The 19,570-nt window shown below is 45.7% G+C and overlaps 1 protein-coding gene across 1 annotated transcript in view; it reads left to right on the forward strand.

The window, feature by feature from the left end:
* The first annotated feature begins 622 nt into the window (after positions 1–622).
* LOC119456841 (uncharacterized) overlaps positions 623–19,570 on the forward strand; it is a 36,451-nt gene continuing 17,503 nt past the window's right edge. The window contains exons 1-7 of the mRNA XM_049669098.1: positions 623–973; positions 4,545–4,875; positions 7,321–7,524; positions 12,711–14,746; positions 15,113–15,174; positions 15,764–15,990; positions 17,348–17,410. Coding sequence (XP_049525055.1) covers positions 687–973; positions 4,545–4,875; positions 7,321–7,524; positions 12,711–14,746; positions 15,113–15,174; positions 15,764–15,990; positions 17,348–17,410 — 3,210 coding nt within the window. The 5' untranslated portion in view covers positions 623–686. The remainder of the gene's footprint in view (positions 974–4,544; positions 4,876–7,320; positions 7,525–12,710; positions 14,747–15,112; positions 15,175–15,763; positions 15,991–17,347; positions 17,411–19,570) is intronic.

Here is a 19,570-nt window from a genome sequence, read left to right on the forward strand (position 1 = left end):
GCTTCATTTGCTCTTCTAGTAATTGAGCTATTGCAGTGTAATTAACGACAGCAGAGTTTTCGAAGACTACATTATCAGTCTAAGTTGATTTATTGTTTTGCTTTAGTGTCCCTTGAATCTATCTTGCTTTCCCTCTGCTACCTTGGGTCTTTCTTCATTGCAGACTTGCTAGTTCAGGCACAATAAGACAAGTGTGGCAGTTGAAGTACTTGACCAATCTTGAGCAGGCCATGCTCTCTCCTTTTTTAAGCTTCTTGTTCTCTTCTACTGCCAATAAGGAGACATGAGCAGCTCACCGTTTAGACAAACCCACCATTGCCATCATATTCAAAACTAAATATACAAGATATCACGAAGCATTTGAGCCACAGGAAAAGGTGAACATGTGCATTGCAGGGCTCTGCTTTAATGGCTCCTTATGAACACTTGAAACTTTCTTGCTTAAATGTCTCCATGCAAGTGTGCAGGATTCTCGCGCGTTGCAACAAGATGACTAAACGAATTATCTTTTCAGCATCAGTCCAGATTTCTTTGTAGCTCTCTGCATGCCTCAGATGATTGGGGGGGGGGGATGCAGAAGTGGAAACTCTTGCTTCCTTGCTTCATTTTTTTTTCCTTATTCATTCCTTTCCAGGGAATTCCAGAGGCATCTATGCTCCTCATCGCTCACGTCATCGGGTCGGCTAATGCGGCGCAGCATCTTGTCAGTGTCGGGGGATGCCTGCGTGATAGGTGGTGATGACGGCGGGGGCCTCGGTGGTGTGGATCTTTCGTACGAGGACCTGTCTAAGAACTTTGATGCCAACCTGGCTGAAATTGACATGGAGACGTTTCGGTCGGAAGACATTCATGCCATCCTAACGCTTCCTGCCCTCTACGGTGGGGACTTCCAGTCGGCCAGCCGCGGGGAGCAGTGTGCCTCGGTGTCTGGCTCATTCCTGGAAGCTCTGCCACTGGATGCCTCATCAGTGCAGTAAGTAACATTTATGTACGTTAGGGTGGTAATGCGTAGCATTGTGATTTGGCAACAAAGTTTTATAATATGTAGGGTCCTTCTTTCTCGTGTTTTATACATTTTTTAAAATTCAGGGGTTAAAAATAGGGTGTTAGTTATAAAGCGGAAAACCGAGAAAAACATCGGGGTTTTCACTGTCTTACAGCCCAAAGTTTGGGATTTTCCTGGTAACTTACATAAACGTTTAACACTAGCAATGGTCTCCCTTTGGACACAAACATACTTAAACAAACGAACTCACTCACGAAAACATGTGACAGAGAACTGCTTGCTAGTAGTGACGAACTCATTTGTACAAATTCTCATTGACAGGCAATGTTTATAGATTTAAAAGAAACCCGCCGCGGTGGCTTAGCGGCTGTCGTGTTGCGCTGCTAAGCACGAGGTTGCACCTGCAACCCCTTTCATGCATGCTGGTCAGTGTAGGTGACCACCATAATAAAAATCGTGATGAAGTGTCAAGTTGACCCACATCGTATTTTTGCCAATTCAGCCAGTAGGATATATGCCTGCGCTGCCTGTTACATCTGAAAAAGGTTCCGTGTAAGTTCACGTACCTTTGCGCCCATAGAAACTTTCAGGGTTCAGTGTGGGAAACAGCATGTTCGCTTTAAAGCTGTTGCTTGACAATAAAAATTGCTTCCTAGACAACTAGTGCCATCTGGCGCATTTTCCGAGAAGATTAAAGGGGAAAAGTAAACACTTGTTTGCTGGCTAAACAACTAGGTGGCACTGAAAAAATAAATGTTGAACTGATGGTCAGAAAATTCAAAATTTTTTACCAATTCAACATTTTCAGGCGCGGTGGTCAGCGTTGCTGACCACCGTGCCTGAAAGAATTTAGCTGAGCATCTGCAAAATGCTTTAGAACAGATCTGCAAAATGCTTTCATGTTCAGCATCAGCCTTTAACATAGACTTCTTGCGGGCATTGTTGCAGGTATGCATTGAAACCTTAATAAAAAAAACGAAAACAGTCTGTAATAAGATTTCGACTGAAAATTGCAGTTGTAGTTTTTTGAAGTATCTGCTGTGGCCGTATTATTGCTGGAAGCTAGGTCTCTAAATGAAATCTTATGGCTATTAAGTATTGAAAACTCAAATGAACCCTCATAAGCTGTGCCAGTGCTCACAGTAGCACCCAATTGTAGTGAAGCACAGCTAGACATTGGAATTTTTCTATGAAACATTTGTTTTGTGCTTTGCGTTCGTTTCCTCACGGCTGAAGTAAGTTGAAAAACATTAACCACTTTCAGAAGACACAGAGGGCCACCGTGGAGTCTTGTGATAGTGCTTGGTGGTTGCTCCTCTGAGGCTTGCCTGTTAAAACGAATCTTGACCTGATCTTATGGACACCCAGCAAAAAAGAGATCAAATACAACATAGAGTTTCACAGGAAGATGGACACAATTTAATCAACAGCAGGCAAGGAAGAGAATTCCAAGCTTGGAGCCAGCGTTCTTGATGAGGGGACTTGTTTTTGAAGACAAATGCCCTAGTTGAAACATTGGCTCTGGGCTGAAACATCCCTTGTTCATCAACTATTCGTAAAAACAATGAAATAAGGGGTTGCCAACATCAGTAACGCATGCAGACTGGCACGAGTGAATGAACTGGTGTGCTCCCTAGCAAAAATTCTAATACAAAAACTAATAGCCTATTAGGTTATTGACACTAATACAGTCTATTAGGTCTATTAGTATATTAGTCTAGTAGGTCTATTAGTGTATTAGTCTAATAGGCCTATTAGTGTTAGTCTAATAGGGCTATTGCTGTGAAAAAAGAAATGTTGCAATGCACCTGATAACAAAAAACAGGTAAAATTGCTAGAAGCATTTATTAGTAGAGCATGTTTTTTTTTTACAAATTCCTCTTTCGAGATCTTCGTCAGGTCAGCAATCTTGATTGAGAGCTTTTTGTTGACTTCACCAGAGGACGTCCTTTTGAGGAAGTGGTTAAAAAAACCTGGGCACAAAAATACACACATATAGAAACAGTTGAAAGCAGGGGTGCTAGTTCTACCACTAAACGTTTAAGCTGGCAATATTTGCTTCCAAATTAGAATAATGTGGAGCACCAATATTTTAGGACAGTTGATATATGCTAGCTCAAAATGTTTATCATAATAAAAAATGACGCTACCTGACATGACAGGACAATTAGAAAGCTCACAAAATCAACATGTGTGTTCCATCAAAACTGTAGACAGATATAAGGAACTCTAGACAGAAATCTTGCACAGCGTTGTCGGAAACAGGCATGTTATTGCTCCAACGCACACAGCAATCGGCCCGACGGCACTGTACTTGCGTCCACCGTCAGGATAAAAAAAAAAACACTTCATACTGTACTACAGAAGCATAAATAAGAAGTATAATTACCTCGAAATGGTAAATCTGCGCCGGGGAAAACGCTGCACATCGATGCACGCTGATAGATCCACAAAGCCGCGAAGGGCAGGGGTAAAACAGTTGCCTTGCGTTGCTTTGAAGTATTATCAGCAGCCATAGATAAAACTATACAAATATACTACTGCACGAATCAGATTGCACGGTTGATAACACCACGGATTCCTTAAAAACACCGTTCATTCACTAACACGCACGCCTCGCGTGACACCTCGCCTTGACATGGCAGCCGCCATGGCACACATGCTGTGCGCAACTACGGCTGACTACGGTCGCAGTTTTATGTCCTTCCCGCCCGCCGTGTTCCTTCTCTGCGATACTGCTCTTTCATGTCAATAAATATTACGGACTTTTATATGCGGTATCAAGTTAGCAATTTAGGTTAAAAGTTTAATATTTACTTTATGCGCACTTCAACAGAAAATACGACACTGCCGAAACTTCAGCCGCAAACAAATATGGTTGCTGTTATTGCACCGTCGTCGTCGTTCGTAAACTGACCGGGCACCGCGATTCTGTCTTGCAGATTACGGCTGGTTGTTCGTTTTAGTTTTTTTTCGTGGGGAAGTATTCGCTGTGCTGTAAACACTAGCTGTTTCCTCAACGACTCATCGCGACGAGGCTCAGTGAAGCAAAATTGTATAGCAGAATTTTTAATTATTCAGTGATTAAACAGAAACACCTCTCCTTGCAAGCAAGCGGTCCGCTAGTCTATTTTTTTTCATCAACTTTCACCAGCAAACAAGAGCTGTGGAATCCAGCAATACATGTTGTATCAGACCAGCAACAATCTGTATAAGGCCAATAGGACCTATTAGTCTAATAGAGATACTAGTAGACACACCACACTGTTTGTATAAGACTAACAAGTCTAATACACAGGGCCTATTGGTCTTATAGGTAAATCAGTAGGACTAATAGAAATTTTTATTGGTCTAATACAAAACTTATACAACTAATACAAAACTGTATTAGACTAATACAAACTTCTATTAAATTTCTATTAGTCTAATAGAAAACTTATACAATTTATACAAAACTGTATTAGACTAATACAAAGTTCTATTAGAATTTTTGCTAGGGCTGTACGGACTACCAATGACATTCTTTTCTTTACTTCAGTGCAAAAACAGAGAGCAGCTCAGGACAGGAGGAAGATTCTGGTGAGATGTCCATCTGTCGGGACGAGCCACTCTTCTCGCCCGTCAAGGAGTGTGGACCCCCGCTGACGGGAGGGCGGGTTGGTGCGGGCAATGGGGGAGCCCTTTCCACGGACAGCCTGGACTGCAGCTCGTTTGAGGAGCATGACCTTGTGCTGACGTGCCAGGCCAACAAGGACAACTACACGATTGCCTTCCAGCAGAGTGGGACACACTTCTCGGACGACCTATCGGAAGGCAGCGTGCCCTCGGACCAGCAGAGCCACCACAGCAGCAGTGCTGCGAGTGCTGCGGTGGGTCATTATGGCAGAAAGTTCAATTAGTTGGTTGAAGGGAACGGGGGACGTACAGTGCAAACAACGTCTCCTCTTTTGCACTGTTCGATTTGCTTCAGCATGCACCAACCAGCCCTGTTCAGCATGCTCCTGCAGCTAGTTGGTTTGCTTGAATTGTGCTTTATTTGCTGTGTTAAAGAAACCGTCTACCATTAGGACATGTCCTTGGGTTGTGGTGGGGATTAGAAGATCGTGTTTCATGTTGACGAGAACGAGCATTCTTTTATTCCGTAAACAAGGAATTATATATTTAACTTGGTTCTAAAAGCGGTGCAAAAATGACATGTGGCGTTGCTCGAGAGTGATACGGTGTAAGCTGAACTATGTACGTTACATGACCTTGCAGGGAGAGTTATATTGCTTAAATACATAGACGTATTGCTTAAAGTTGTATTTTAGGTGCTTCTGCTAACTTTTTGTTGCATCATAAAGTAATTTCTTTCTCATTTCCATTAGCACATGTTAAAAAGTAGCGCTGCCTTCATGCAGATGAACAGATAGGTCCTCAAGTGTGTCCTCTTGACATGGTGACATCATCAGTGCTAGTCGCATTGTGGTAGTAGTGTGAGGGTTGCTGTCGTATTCAGCATATTGAAACCTTTGTGTGCTTTTAAGGCGTGCCGGCGTCGTCACAACACCAGTGTAGGCATACCTTATTGCAGTGTCCTTGCTAGACCGTTGCACAATAGGCTTTGGATTTCGACAGCAGCACCAACTGAAACACACCAATTACACGTACAGACTGTGCCTATAGGAAACACACAAGATTTTAGGTGACTAAGCAAAAAACTAAAGACAAAAATACTAATGACTTATGCAACCGATTACGGGCTGAGGACGGCTATTAGGGTCATAACGTCACAACGTAGCCATTTCTGCTGAAACCCAGTGAATTTACATTTTCTCACTTTTACCGGCGTTGCATTGCCATGGCGTTTCAGTAATCAGTGTTGCGGGTGTACCATACACAGTTTTAAGAAAAGACTATGCAGATAGAAAACGTGTTTCTACTCGCATTCATAAGGAACAAATAACTGCATGTTTAGGTTTGAATGGTGGGCTTTCTATTGCGCTACAAAATAGGAGGTCCTTGAAAATTGGTAGACAGTCCCTCTAAAATACAGAAACGACGAAGCAGACAGGAGGTGCTGTGCAGTATAGGACCACAAGACCCAGGGCTAGGAGTGTGTAAATAGTGATTTTTGAGACCAAATCAAATAGAAATCTAATAGGGCCAGAAGTGAACCGAATATTGAATACATCTCAAATAGTTTTTGAATAATGAACAGCGGTTTTCACAATTAATATAAAACAATGTTCACATCCCATTATTCGTAATGTCAGCAAGTTTCTGTCGTTACATTGCATGTTATGGAGCGTTCTTTATTAAAAGCACAATTGAGACATTAGGAACAAATATAAGTGATTTGGTTGCAGGCCCAAGATTCCTCGGAGAATGCAAATGTGAGAATGCAAATGATTGCTTTATAGTGATTAAAGTCTGACTTCCTGAGCGATGTGGCCTACTCCACTACGTAAGCTCTCGCGTTTTATACTTGTACTGCTATGCCCGCAAGGATCAAATTTATCATACTTTTGCTCGAATCTTATATTTTCTTGCGCTAAGTTGACGCGTCAGAATATTCTACAGCTATTCAAAAGATATTCGTATTTATGAATAGCGAGTATTCAATTCGTAGACCAAATCGAACAGGACATTATTCGATTTGTTGTTCAAAAGCTTCGAACACACCTACCCAGTGCCCATCTTGTCGGTTTGCTGTCTTGTTCTGTTCTCAGTGCTAAAAATATGTGTACAATAGGCCATCTTTGTGCACATTTTTTTTGTGTTAATTCTAGGCCTGAGAGCATTAAATAAAATGGCGTAACTGTAAAAGCATGCTTGAAGTGAGGATGGTAATAATCGAATAGTGTTGTATGCCATTCTTTCGGATAGTGTTAAAATATGTCACGCACCGTTCATGAAGAGTAGTAACATATTTTAGCGCATATTACCCACACCAAAAGTTTAAGAAATACACATTCTAGGTTAAGTGAACTTTTGCCTTTGGGTAAGATTTCTCATCGGTCCACACAGCTGTGAAGTCACGTGTGAAGTCGTACATGAGTTCCATGTGTTTCAGAATAGGGTATCTCTTGAGGATTCTTGGCCTGTGCCTAGTACCGAAATGCGCCTACATTTTCTGTGGTATCCTTCAGTTACACAGCACAACTTAGTAACCAGATGGTTCAACAACTTTTTTTTTTTTTTTGCAAGCCTGCAAGCTTTTTTGAAATTCCTTTTGTCAAGCTGTTGCTCTATACAGCAAAAGCCATGATGATATGGGTGTCTGCTGTGAGTGACTGAAATGTTTGTGTCTGTTTTGTGTTGGGCGTGTGCAGCCGGCGAGTGGTGGTCCTGGGTCCATGGCACGGTCCGAGCTGTCCTTCACCACCTGGCATAGGCTAAGGTCGTCGGGCGTCCGGCTCAAGCCGGATTCGGATGCAGGGAAGTGCCAGAGCCTCCCCAACCTTCTTCGACGGTCGGCAGCCGTGGCGGGACGCATGGACGTGGCCGGCAGCTGCCTGCCGCTTTACACGCTGCAGGTAGAGTGGGAAAAGCATTACCGTGATCTTAAATGTTACAGCACACAACAGGGCATGGATAAACAACGCACGCTATCATGTGTACCTGCTGAGCAGGTACACATGATAGTGAAGGAAGTGCTGCTAGCATTATTTCACTTCAACTTTTTTCACCTGATTGCTGGCATACATGCCCACAGCCCAAGCAATGTGGGGTTGGGGACCTTACACGAGTAAACACACTATGTTGAAGTTTCTGCATCCAGTATGGTTTTGTGTTAAATCATAATTCATTTTGCTCTTACTTCTCAACGTGCTCGGAACAGATCTAGAGCAAATATGGGTTCCTTAAGAAAATGTTACAGGGCCCCTTAAATTTTATGCCTGCATCGACAGACTTTGTGGATTTCTCTTTGTGGATGAAATCCATCAGGGCGAGCCACTTGCTGAGGACACTGGTGTGGTGGACATGTTGGCAGATGCAGTCAGCTGTGATGGTATCACAAGTGATGCCATGTTGTTGTTGGTTCGCATGCAGGTGGGGATTCAGTGTATCAAGTGTTGCACTAGGCTAGAACTGCAGTTGCAGGCATTGCGGTGTGATGGTGTGAGGTGCGTCCACGCTATTGTACTTTCTGTGAAGTAAAAAATTCTGCTTGACTGTATGCGCAATGACATGCCCCATTGTGCGTGGTGGGTGTGCATGAAGATTTATTATTACATCACTAAAGTTTACTTGGTCCAAAGATGGTTTTATGTCTTCAGATATCTGCCTGCACTGCATGGATGCCATTACATGGCATTCTGGAGTCATGGCCTTCTGGAGAAGAGCCCCTGTATCAATTCTCGTAACATCATGTGCTAATTTATATCTGTCTAGGTTGCACAATTGTCATTACATTTAACCATGTATTGTTGAGAAAAGCCTGGCAGCAATTTTCATAACGTGTAATAATTCTGCTGATGTGTCTATTGAATCACTGTCCACTCTCAGTGCAAGCTGTGTTGACTTGTTACATTAATGCTTTTAACCAGAGTTGGCTATCAATCGTTTAGAGAACACCCTGTGAGCGAGGCGCCAACGCCGGGCCAAATTCCAAAGCTGACTTATCAGCTTCTGAAAATAACCCTACGAAAGCAAGGACAATTAATAAGGGGCTCTCTGGTGTGCCAACAAATGCCGGTTGTGGTCCAAAGACCGAGTCAGAGCCCAGAGTTGTCAAAACACAATGAAATATATTCTTCAAATAAGGCAGTTACACACACACATGCACTCTTCGACTAGACATATCACAATACAATTCAGATGGGTATTAACAAAACACAGGAAAATAATTAACGATAAGCACTAAGAGTTCAACACTTGCAATACAGAATAAATAGGAACACAAAGTGTCCACTCGTATTCACCCGTGCTTGTCTTGAGCCAGACGATCTCGGCGTAGCTGGAGGGAAATCTCGAAGGAACTTCTTCCGGAAATGCAGACCCTCGAGGAACTCTTCGACTAGCTTGCTGGGGAATCCCCTTCTTCCGCAGATGGTCAGTCTTCACGTCATCTCTTCACCGGCGCGGTCTGATCCCCCTACTGATTCCCACACGGCGCTTTTATTGCCTTTGCCGGCGCTTCTCAAACCTTCTGATGGAGTCGTGATCCCGTAGCATCAACAAAGCTTGGGAATCTTCTAGACATTTCTTGTGTTTTCGGCCGCGGCTCCGAAGACTCTTCGAGAAGGGTGGTGACTCATCCATAGGCGAATGCTCGAGCTGTCGCCCTCACTCTCTCTCTCTCTTGGCTCACTGCGTATCGGGGTTTGAGAGGGTGTTTCGGCGTGTGCCCTCTCTCCTCTCTCTCAATGCCGTAACCTTCGCATATTTTCTTGAAGCTTCTAGACTCTGTTGATCGCGTCGGCTGTCTGTGGCGTATGCGCGCTCTCCCTCTGTCAAAGCTGCCACGTGGCCGATGTGCTCTTTCGCTGGCTTGCTTGACACGCGGCGTGCGCTTTCATTTAGCGCGCTTTTGTGACACTGCAAGAATGTTATCTCGTTTGTAGGGACCTGCAAGTGCTCGAATATCAGCAAATTGAATCGAATAGTGAGCGTCTGAAAAATTTTATTTGCCAATCAAATATTTACTATTAGATTTTTCGAATACAGTGTAATCTCGTTGATACGATCTTCATGAGAACCGGGAAAATAAAGCGTATCATCCGAAAATCGTATCATCCAACGTATTATCCAACCAAATCATATTATCGGGGGAGGGGAGGGGGGGGGGGACGTATCATCCCGAAAAACATATTACGCAGAATCGTATCAACGAGGTTCCACTGTATTCGGTGTAGAGACCCGCGCAGTGCCGCATTTCGTGTGTGCTGCGTCGCACAAACTTGCTGTAATCCACCTGATTTCAAAATCTGAGAGGTGGCAAATCACACCGAACCTGCCAATGAAAATGCACCTTTACTGCCGGCACCGACCTCGTGCAGTCAAATAGCACAGCGCCAACGAAGGCTACGCGCGGAATGGTGATTGAGTCACATGATATGCGGTCCGCAATTTCACCTGTCGTGCTGATTGGCCTTATGATAACTCAAAGATGGGAAAGCTGTTCAGGAAAACTTTGAGGAAATTTTTGAGGAAAACTGAAACGCAGAACTTTCTATGCGTTAACAGGTTCACATAAAGCACAGGTCAACTTAAACTGAGAACCTCATTGGCATTCATTGGAACACAATGTCTATAATCCTTTAGCTTCAGAGGGGAAAAATCACTTGATTCTATTGAACATTCTATTGATAAAAAGATAGCATTTTCCAGACCTTCCTATACTAGAATGATCTGTAATAAGTGCGGGTATACTACAGTTGACTTCTGTTAATTCGACCCCGACGGGACTGACAAAATTGATGTAATTATCGGCTGAGTCGAAATAAAGAAGATGCAGAAATAATGCTAAAACACACTGCTGATTCATTTGGCAGTATTTTCCCAATTCTAACATGCTCCCGAACCAAACGGGTGCCCACTTTCCATGTGTCAAAAGTAGAAAACTAACGTAAAAATGACAGTAAAGCTCCTAAACAAAGTAGAAATATAATAAGCACTCAATTATCTAGCAAGAAAAATGGGCAAGGGTTTAATATGAGTTGCACAACTGTGACCAGTTTGTGTAAAGTCAGCTTCGTTGCAAGGTTTTTCAAAGTCAGCTTCACAGCAAAACTTTCATGTTATGCGGTAAAGCATACAAATGCCTCAAAAGCTGTTTTGGCATTGTGTATGATTGCACCGCTGAGACAATTTTCGGCCCACTTTTCTTCGAAAAGAGTAAGCTAGCATTAGAATCGGGTAAATACCATTATCAGACATTGTGAGCTGCCGTTATTGTTTGAAAAACCTTTCTAGGGCAGGCCGAAAATAGGCGTTTTTGACAGGTGAATTTCATGCCTGTTCAACACATTCACTGCCCCTAAGCTTTGCCAACATGGGCGCTGCCATTAAGGGGGTCGCTATTGAGAGTCACCAAATGGGTCAGGCACAAGCGTGCTGACTGCTCAAGTTTGAACTATACAGTGAAGGCCAATTTTAGGATCAAAATAACAAAAGTTTTGACCAATAGAATCTGCGCAAATGCATGGGCATCAAATTAACCGAAAAATAAAATTAACCGGAGTTGAATTAGTGGAAGTCTACTGTATTTTGGAGCTCCCTTTAATAAGAGTAGACCGTACTGTATATCTTGGTTTTTGTGTACCCAAGTTACTGATAGCTTGCTATATTCTTGTTATTGAATGCTAGGAGACTCCCGAGCATGTGAAGCACCGTCTTTTCTTGTACACCATTTCCAATTATTAAATTTTGTGATATTCTATATTTGATTTGATAGTCTGCTTTCTTTCCCTTGATTCGATTCGAAACCTACTATATTTGGTACTGCATGCCTCCACTTATCTGATTTTGCTTTTTGTTGTGGTCGTACTTGCACCTCACCTCATATAGATTTCAGAAAGTGTAGGTATTGTTCTCAAGACTACTCAGTTTCACACATAGCAGGCATTGCTTTGAAATCTCACTTCTGTCACTACTCATACTTGTGACTGCAAAATAGTGTCCCACATATGAAAGAAAGATATAGGTATGTGTCATATAATTCGATGTAGCATGTACTCTAATGTTGCAAAATATAATTACTACATGCAGGGCATCGCAGCTCTGAACCTATTCACTACCAAACGAGCTGGGTGGCACATTTCTGTGACCAGCGGCCATAACGTTCACCATTTGTGCTTAACCAAAACATAACTTGTTGCTTAGTGGAAGCACTGAGGTGCACATCTATTATTTGATTCAACGTAACCTTGTGCACAAAATTTGTAGCTGTTATACAGGAAGTAGTTATTCCTTGGAAAACATTGCAGATCGAAAACAGATGCTGTGGGAAACATGCCAAGTGAAACTTCCACAATTGCACTACTTCAGTAGATTTTGCAGCCTTGCCTGCTATGTATGAAACGGAGTACAGTGCTTTTGTCACTCTTGCCTGCAGATTTTAACACGATAGCGTTTAAGGGCCCTGTGTTGCAGAAAATCCAGCCTCAGTGTCGGCGTGGGCGCGGCGGTGTCTGTGGCTGAGAAAATCATCCCGAACCACCTCGACCGTGCAGGCCCTCTGCGTGGCGCAAGGCATTAGTGAACAAAAATTGAATTTCTCAAAGTTAAATTCGTCAGAAACATCGTAAAGTACGATTTAGCAACAACCTACAGACATGATAGCGTCGAATTGTAATTTGAATGTACGAGAAAACATAATTCTGTTGCGGGGAAACTCTAACACAAACCTCTTTTCCAGCATTTGTACCATACCAACAGCGGAGCGCCCAGGTAGGTTACTTGCAAAAACACCATCCAGATGGCGCTCGCCTGCTCGGCAGCGTAGGGAGCGCAAAAACTGCGCTGAGGCAAAGGTGGAGAAAAAAGAAAGCTGTAGTTGCTGGGAAGCCTGACAAGCATTCAGGTATCTTTGAATTCTCTTGTGTTCCAGGCGAAGCTTAGGCGTCCTCCAACTTTTTGAAAAAGTAATTTGGTTTGAGGGGCACTGAACGATAGGTATTCAAAGCAGCGTTCACACTTCATTTGTCAAGAGTCTAGTGATCTGCACTTTGTGTGCCATGAACATCAAAATGACGGGCTTTTTTTTCTTTGGTGACAGGCATCCACACATGGTACAATTGATCCACCTGATGCCCGGTCCGTGTCCCTGCTGCGCCTCTTCATGCGAAGCAAAGCTGGCAGTGGAGGTTCTCTCTCCAGCAGCCATTCTGAGAACTCTGATTCTGTGACCACGCCCCGAGATGGTGCCACTGCCTACCAACTGCAGTCGTCCAGCGAGGACTCCAGCGGGTCTATGGATTCCAAGAGCGACAGCAGTGAAGACCCACCGCTGCCGCCAAAACCTGTGGAGCCGCTTGTGCGGAAAGTGCTGCGGGCCAGCACCAACCTTGTGGGCAGGGAGGCCAATAACAACAACGTGGAACTAACGGCTGCCAACGACAATGAACGGTTGAGGATGGCCACGTCTGAGAGTGAGGAGGAGACTTCGCAGTGCTTCGAGGATAGCCTCGTGGAAGCGGCGCAGGCACGCATGAAGCCTGCCAACGCGAGGAGCCCGATCCATGAGGAAGAGGAACCGTTTGAGTCCAGCGGGGATGAAACAATGAAGGACAGCCGCGACCTGCTGAGCAGTGGTGGAGGCACGTCTTCCGACAATGCAGGCGTCGTTGAGCGGCGTAACAATGATGTGAACTCCTCATTGCGCTGTGCCAAGGGTGGTGCACTGCTCAGTGGTCCCCTGGGAAAGGAGAGGATAAAGAATGTCTTCACGACAGTGAACAAGAACAGCAATGCCATGGCAGCAGAGTCGGATGATCGGCAGTCCAGCCGCAGCACGCAGACCAAGCGCTTCAACTGCAATGATGGCTCGGGATCCAGTTCTACGAGGAAGGTGTCGGACAGTAGCGGAAGCGGAGAAGAAGGCCGAAACGCGCGTTCTTCAAGTCTCCTCTCAAGTGGCTATGTGAGCCGACAGAACTCTGTGGATCAGATCCACCGGCAGACATTCCTCCTGAGTGCCGGCGGGAATAGGAGAAAACAGCCGCCTACGGCAATAGCTCGAATGAGGCACTCGAGCACGCAGGTGCCGGTGCACATTCGGGACCGTGGCATTCAGACCAGCGTGGAGGGGGCTGTGGCTGAGAACTCAAACTGGCTGTACACTGTTGACGACACGTCTGCAGCGATGTCAGGACAGCGAAGCTTCAACTTGACGTTGCGCCCCCAAGAAGTTGGCTCGAAACAGGAGGCAGAGCCAAAGCGATCTATTTATGTCTGCTACCCAAATTACTCCCTTCCAGATCTTAGTTTTCTGAAGGAGCTGGCTGCCGCCGAGGACAAGCCCGACCTGGTTCTACGTCCCACGCAGCACAAGATGCCACAGCCTGGTGTGTCAGAAGCAACCGTCGATGGAGCTGCGGCGTCTGCACAAGTGCCACCCAACGAGTCGCCCGTGCTTCACAGGCGAACCCACAGCAGTGAACCGCACTGGCGGCGACCCAAGTCGTGCAACGACTTCGAGGACCTCTCCCGGCGCAACCTGAGTCACATTCAGGACTGGGACTCGCTAAGCGTGTTGCTGCCCGCCGAAGTTAAAGCCATGGTGTCCCACTTCCGCCATGCTGCTCCTTCCTCGAATCCTGCGCCGGACTCTCAGCAACAGCGGGGAATCCTGCGCAAGCTCTCAGACGAGGCCAACAGCCGGCCGAGAAGCCAGTGCGACACCCTTGCTGCGGACATCGACAGGATCTCCACGGGCGCCGGCGGCTCAGTCGAGTTCCCCAATCGGCGCCACTCGCTGCAGGACTACCGGCGGCTCCTCAAGGGCCTCCCCGACCTGGATGGCCTGCTTCCACCCTGTCCAAACCTGGCCTGCAGTGGAGGCTTGCAGCGGGACACCTCGTTACCCCTCTCCCGGACCAACTCTGAGGGTTCGTGGCGGCGCGTCGGAGGCCGGAACGCGAGGCGCTCCGCACCTCTGGCAGCTACCTGCTCATCGTGTCGTGCCAAGAAAGCAGTGAGCTTCAGCGAGGACCTGAACGTTCACACAAACGACACACGGCCCATGCGAGGAGCCTTCTGCAAGTGCACGTGCGGCTCAAGTCCCACGACGAACTATGGTCAGTGCTACATGTTGTGACGAAGCTTTTTGAGTGTATGTGTGTCTCTTTCATGAAGTGAAATTGCAAGTACAGTAGACTTCTTTTACTTCGACCCCGTATAATTCAATTTTTCATTTAATTTGGTCCCTACCGAAAGTCCCATTCTGGTGCTTGTGCAATTCTATGGCACCAAAGTTTAGTTATTTCAATCCTGAAAACACCTGTGTACTTAGATTTAGGTGCACATTAAAGAACCCCAGGTGGTCCAAATTTCCAGAGTCCCCCACTACGGCGTGCCTCATAATCAGATCGTGGTTTTGGCACGTAAAACCCCATACTTAAATTTTTAAATCCTGAAATTAGCCTTCGGGGGATAATTCAAACTTGGCTGGTCATCAAGCACGCGCCTGAACCCAATGGTGACCGCAGTGGTGACTCCAGCTGTGGCAGTGCTCATCTTGGGTGCGATTAGGGTACAGTGAATGCGTCGATCATATGCATACCTGCCAACTCTCCCGTATTGTCCGGGAGTCTTCCAAATATTGATTACATCTTCCGATTGTATGGACGCGACCTCAAATCTCCTGAAATGGGCCGCCATAGCACAGCGTTTGGTTCTTTTTCTTCTTTTTTTTGCACCCTATAGCTGTAATCCTATAACGTCCTATAATATAACCATGCGGGAAAGCAGCACGGGAGCAGTTAGGCACCAGCATGCACCTTGAATCAAGGTAGCGGCCGCCAGCACCATCTCGAACGCGAGCAACCGACGGGCGCTGCCATATTGGATTTTCCGGATTGGCTAATTTCAGGCTGACTCGTGCATTTTTAGCAATCCAGTCGTTATGTGATTGTGGGTGCGCTAGTCGCACTAGGCTTCATGTGGCTTTGTCAGGTCGTCGAGTGAAGTGCGAAGCGCTGAACTACTCTGTGTTTCCCCGAGTTTAGTTGGAACGATCGATCGCACTTTCAAAAGCCAAAAAGAAGTACTTGCAAGTATTTCAGAGATCGCAGACGACTGAGTTTCTGTGCTTTGTCAATTCACAAAAAGGTGACAAGTATGGATTCTGTACCGCATGCGCCTGTGATGTGAGCGTTTCGCGCGGCGGCAAGACCGACATCAAGATAAACATCGCTTCACAAAAGCGTAAGAACTATGTTCGTGCCGCAGAAGTGCAGGGCACCATCGGCAGTTCCTCCAAAACAAGTGCAGTCAGTGTGATCCGTGCAGAGTACCTCTTCACGGGATTTCCTGTCGAACACAACCTGCCGCTAAGTGTGAGTGATCACGCGGGACCGTTATTTGAGAAAATCTTCCCGAAATGCAACGACGCGAAGCGCTACGGATGCGGACGTACAGAAGCAACTGCCATCATCGGGGAAATGGCTGTGGACACCGAAAGCTCAATGCTGGAGTCTCTGAAACGCCGTGCTTTCTCAATCACTGTGATAGAAGCAATGATAGCACCTCCCAAATGTATCCCATCATGGCAACTTACTACGTTGAGGAATCGCAACATGTCGAAAGCCGATTGCTTTGTTCCCAAGAACTCCATGGAGAGGCCACCGGGCAGAAGATTAGAAACCTCGTTCTAGACGCGCTCAAGTCACGTGATATACCCATGGCGAACTGCATCATTGCATTTTGTGCCGACAATGCCAACGTTATGATTGGGAAAATGAACATCAATCAATCTTGCGGCCGAGAAAGGAGCCGCCTGCTTACCTGCAAAATTTGACGAGGTGCTCGTGGACATCTACTTCCTCGAGAAGAATGCCAAGTGAAAAGACAGGCTTATCGAATTTCAAGAAATCCACAACACAGAGGTGCGGAAGATTTTGAAGCACGTGCCGACGCGGTGGCTATCGCTGAGAAAGTGCCTGACCAGAGTGCTGGAGCAGTGGCAGCCCTTGGTGAGCTTCTTTCTAAACGAGACAAAGCCAAAAAACCAGCAGAGTCCATCCTTTCTGGGGTCGTATCAGATCCCCAAGAGAGCTACAGCTCTGGGAGAAGACAAATGGGATGAAGTCGAGCAAGATCGCCAAAAACAGAAGGAGCCAAGAGGCAAGATGGATGCAACCTTGGCAAAGAGAGTGAAGCTTTCATCCGAGGGTACCGGACATGCCAGCTTGACCCGTCAGGAACGGCTGACCTACTTTCTGACCTCTGACATCAACTTGGCATATGGCCTTTTCTTGAAGAGTGTGATCCCTGTTTTTGTAAAAGTCAACTGCTGACTTCAATCCCAGTCATCTCAAGTTCATCTACTCCAGTCCCTCTTGGTGCAGCTCCGAAGGGACCTTATGGCTAGGTTTGTCAATCCCTCTGTCATGAAGGCATGTGCTTCACCACTGGAGGTTGCCTACCAAGATCTAAAGAACCAAAAAGCCAATGAAGATCAGGTCCTTGGGAGGTGCACATCATCTGTTGTGGCGAGGCTGCCTACCAGCGACAAGGGGCAGCTTCTTTCTGCAGTTCGGCAGTACTTTGTTGTGGCATATGACTACATAATATGACTACATGTACATATGACATGTGACTACACAAATCTTCACTGGAAGATGAAGCCTTGAAGAAAGCAGAAGAGTTTTTGAGCAGCTTCTTCATTGAGTCCTTCCCGCAACTTCTGTCCAGGAGAAGAACGAGTCGAGAGAAGAGCCCTTGGATGCCCTGGAAGTGGAATTTGCAGAGCTCCAGGCATATGATGTTTCTAAAGAGATCTTAAATGAAGAGAGGATTGATGTTCAGTGATCAGAAATGGGAAGAATCACTAGCATTGATGGAAGAGTTAAGTTTGGCAGAGTGGCAAAGGTGATACTGCAACTACTTGCCATTCCACACAGCAATGCTGAATGTGAGTTGATCTTTAGCACGGTTAAGAAGACAAGAACCGAATTCCGGTCTTCGCTTTCCAACAAGACTCTTGGCGATCTCCTCATGGTGAAGGGTCACCAATCTGGACGTTGTTTTGAGCGGACGTATTCTGACAAGTTCTGGAAGCTTGCGAAGTCTGCGACTGCCAGGTCCCTTCACAAATAAAGTTGGGGCCCCCCTCCACTGCAAGCACCAGGAGTCCAGACGCTTTCACGACCCTACTTGGAAGAGTTTCTGACGATACAACAACACAGAGATTAGTTCAAAATAAACTAGTGAGCTGCCACTCTCACCTTTTTCCAATGTCAGCCTCAATAATTTCCGAATTGCTGAACTAAAAATAAAAGTTACCCCCCCCCCCTCCCTTGCCTTGCCCCGCGGTGGTATCCCGAAGTTTCATGTTGTTAGCTTGGCAGGTATGCATATGTTATCTCCCATTGAAAATGCCTATTTTCGACCTGGTCAGGAAGATATTAAAGGAAAACAGTATTACAATAAATTGTTACGGTATTTACCCGACTCTAGCCCATCCCATTCTTTTTTTTCCTAGAAAATTCATTTGAAAATTGCTTGGGCGGTGCAATCCGATGTGAAACTAAAACCACTGTTTGCAATAGCCTACCGTCGGAGCCAACCTAGCCAATGTCAAAGGCCGTTGCCATCACAATATGGCAGCCATGGATGGCGACAGAATGAGTTCGCGCATAGCATAACGATGACTACACATCGCTTTCAGTCGATTATGAAAGCACATTGAAATAAGTTATTTTACATCTTAAGCTAGCAGCAACAAGTCGTCTGACGTGTTCTTGGCGTTCCAGATACCTAATTGTATGTTGCAGGACGAGCTAGTGAAATGGTTAGTCTAGGCATGGGCTGCCATCTGATTTGTGAGTGTTGCGGAGTCATTTGATAAGTGCGGAATATCAAACGTGCTATAGACTGTACGGAAGAAGACTAGTTGTGTTTCATCATACACAAGGATAAAGTGCTGTCAGAAAATGATAACGATGGACATTAAGCAAATAAATTATTATATTAGCATGATATGCCCCATTCAGCGAACATCCGGCGGCGGTGGCTTGACCGAGCGATTCCGGGATGTGTTAGAATCGGAGCAAATACAGCAAAATCATGTTAAGTTGAAGTTGGCCGGACTGCACATTGTCGTTGGATTAAGCAGATTTTCTAATTACCCAAAAAGAAGGGCAAAACTGTGCGGCACAAGCATGTCATGTTTATTTGCCATGTAGCAGGACTCAGTAGTGCACCCACGATCTCGGCCACGGGGGGGGGAGTGAGCACTTTGCATAATATGCAGTTTCCTTGCCGACACCAAGGATGATGACAATGTTTATTTCTTTAGTGTTTTACTCGAAGTCTTGAAAGAGCTTGATAGGGCCAGGAAGCTGGTCTGCAGAGCAGTGCACGTGGTCATGCATTGAAGCTCTTACCAAACGGTCGTGGCCTCAGAAGGGGCGGTTGGGGGGGTGGAGGTGCAAAGATAACGAGGTCGGCACAGAGCCAGAAAGACTAGTGGCTGTATATGCAGATGCATCCACTTCTGAGTCTCACGAAAGTGATCGTCCAGGAATACCGTCCATAATCTCTGGCCTGCTAATCACGCGCAGCATCTGACAGTCGCCACTGCTACATGTTCAAGGACTCTATAACCAAAGCGGGCGCATGAGTGAGCTCATTATCGTCTTGATCATCGCCTACTGTCACCCTGTCGGTCACTTCGTCTATGTACTTCTGTGTTAAAGTAGTCGGCAATTTGGCAAAGCCTAGTCGGTCTAGTCCATCACTCTCTTTGGCATCTTCGTAGAATAGCGGAAACATGCACGTGGCCAAGATTTTTCACGCTGTCAGGAATTGTGCGATGACACATGCTTTCTAGCCTTGAATTTTGCACTCATTGACCGTATACAATGAAGATTGATACATGGAATCTTACTTTCTGAGGCCTAGGACACAGTAAAT

Source organism: Dermacentor silvarum, chromosome 6 (genome assembly GCF_013339745.2).
Source record: "Dermacentor silvarum isolate Dsil-2018 chromosome 6, BIME_Dsil_1.4, whole genome shotgun sequence".
Lineage (NCBI taxonomy): Eukaryota > Metazoa > Arthropoda > Arachnida > Ixodida > Ixodidae > Dermacentor > Dermacentor silvarum.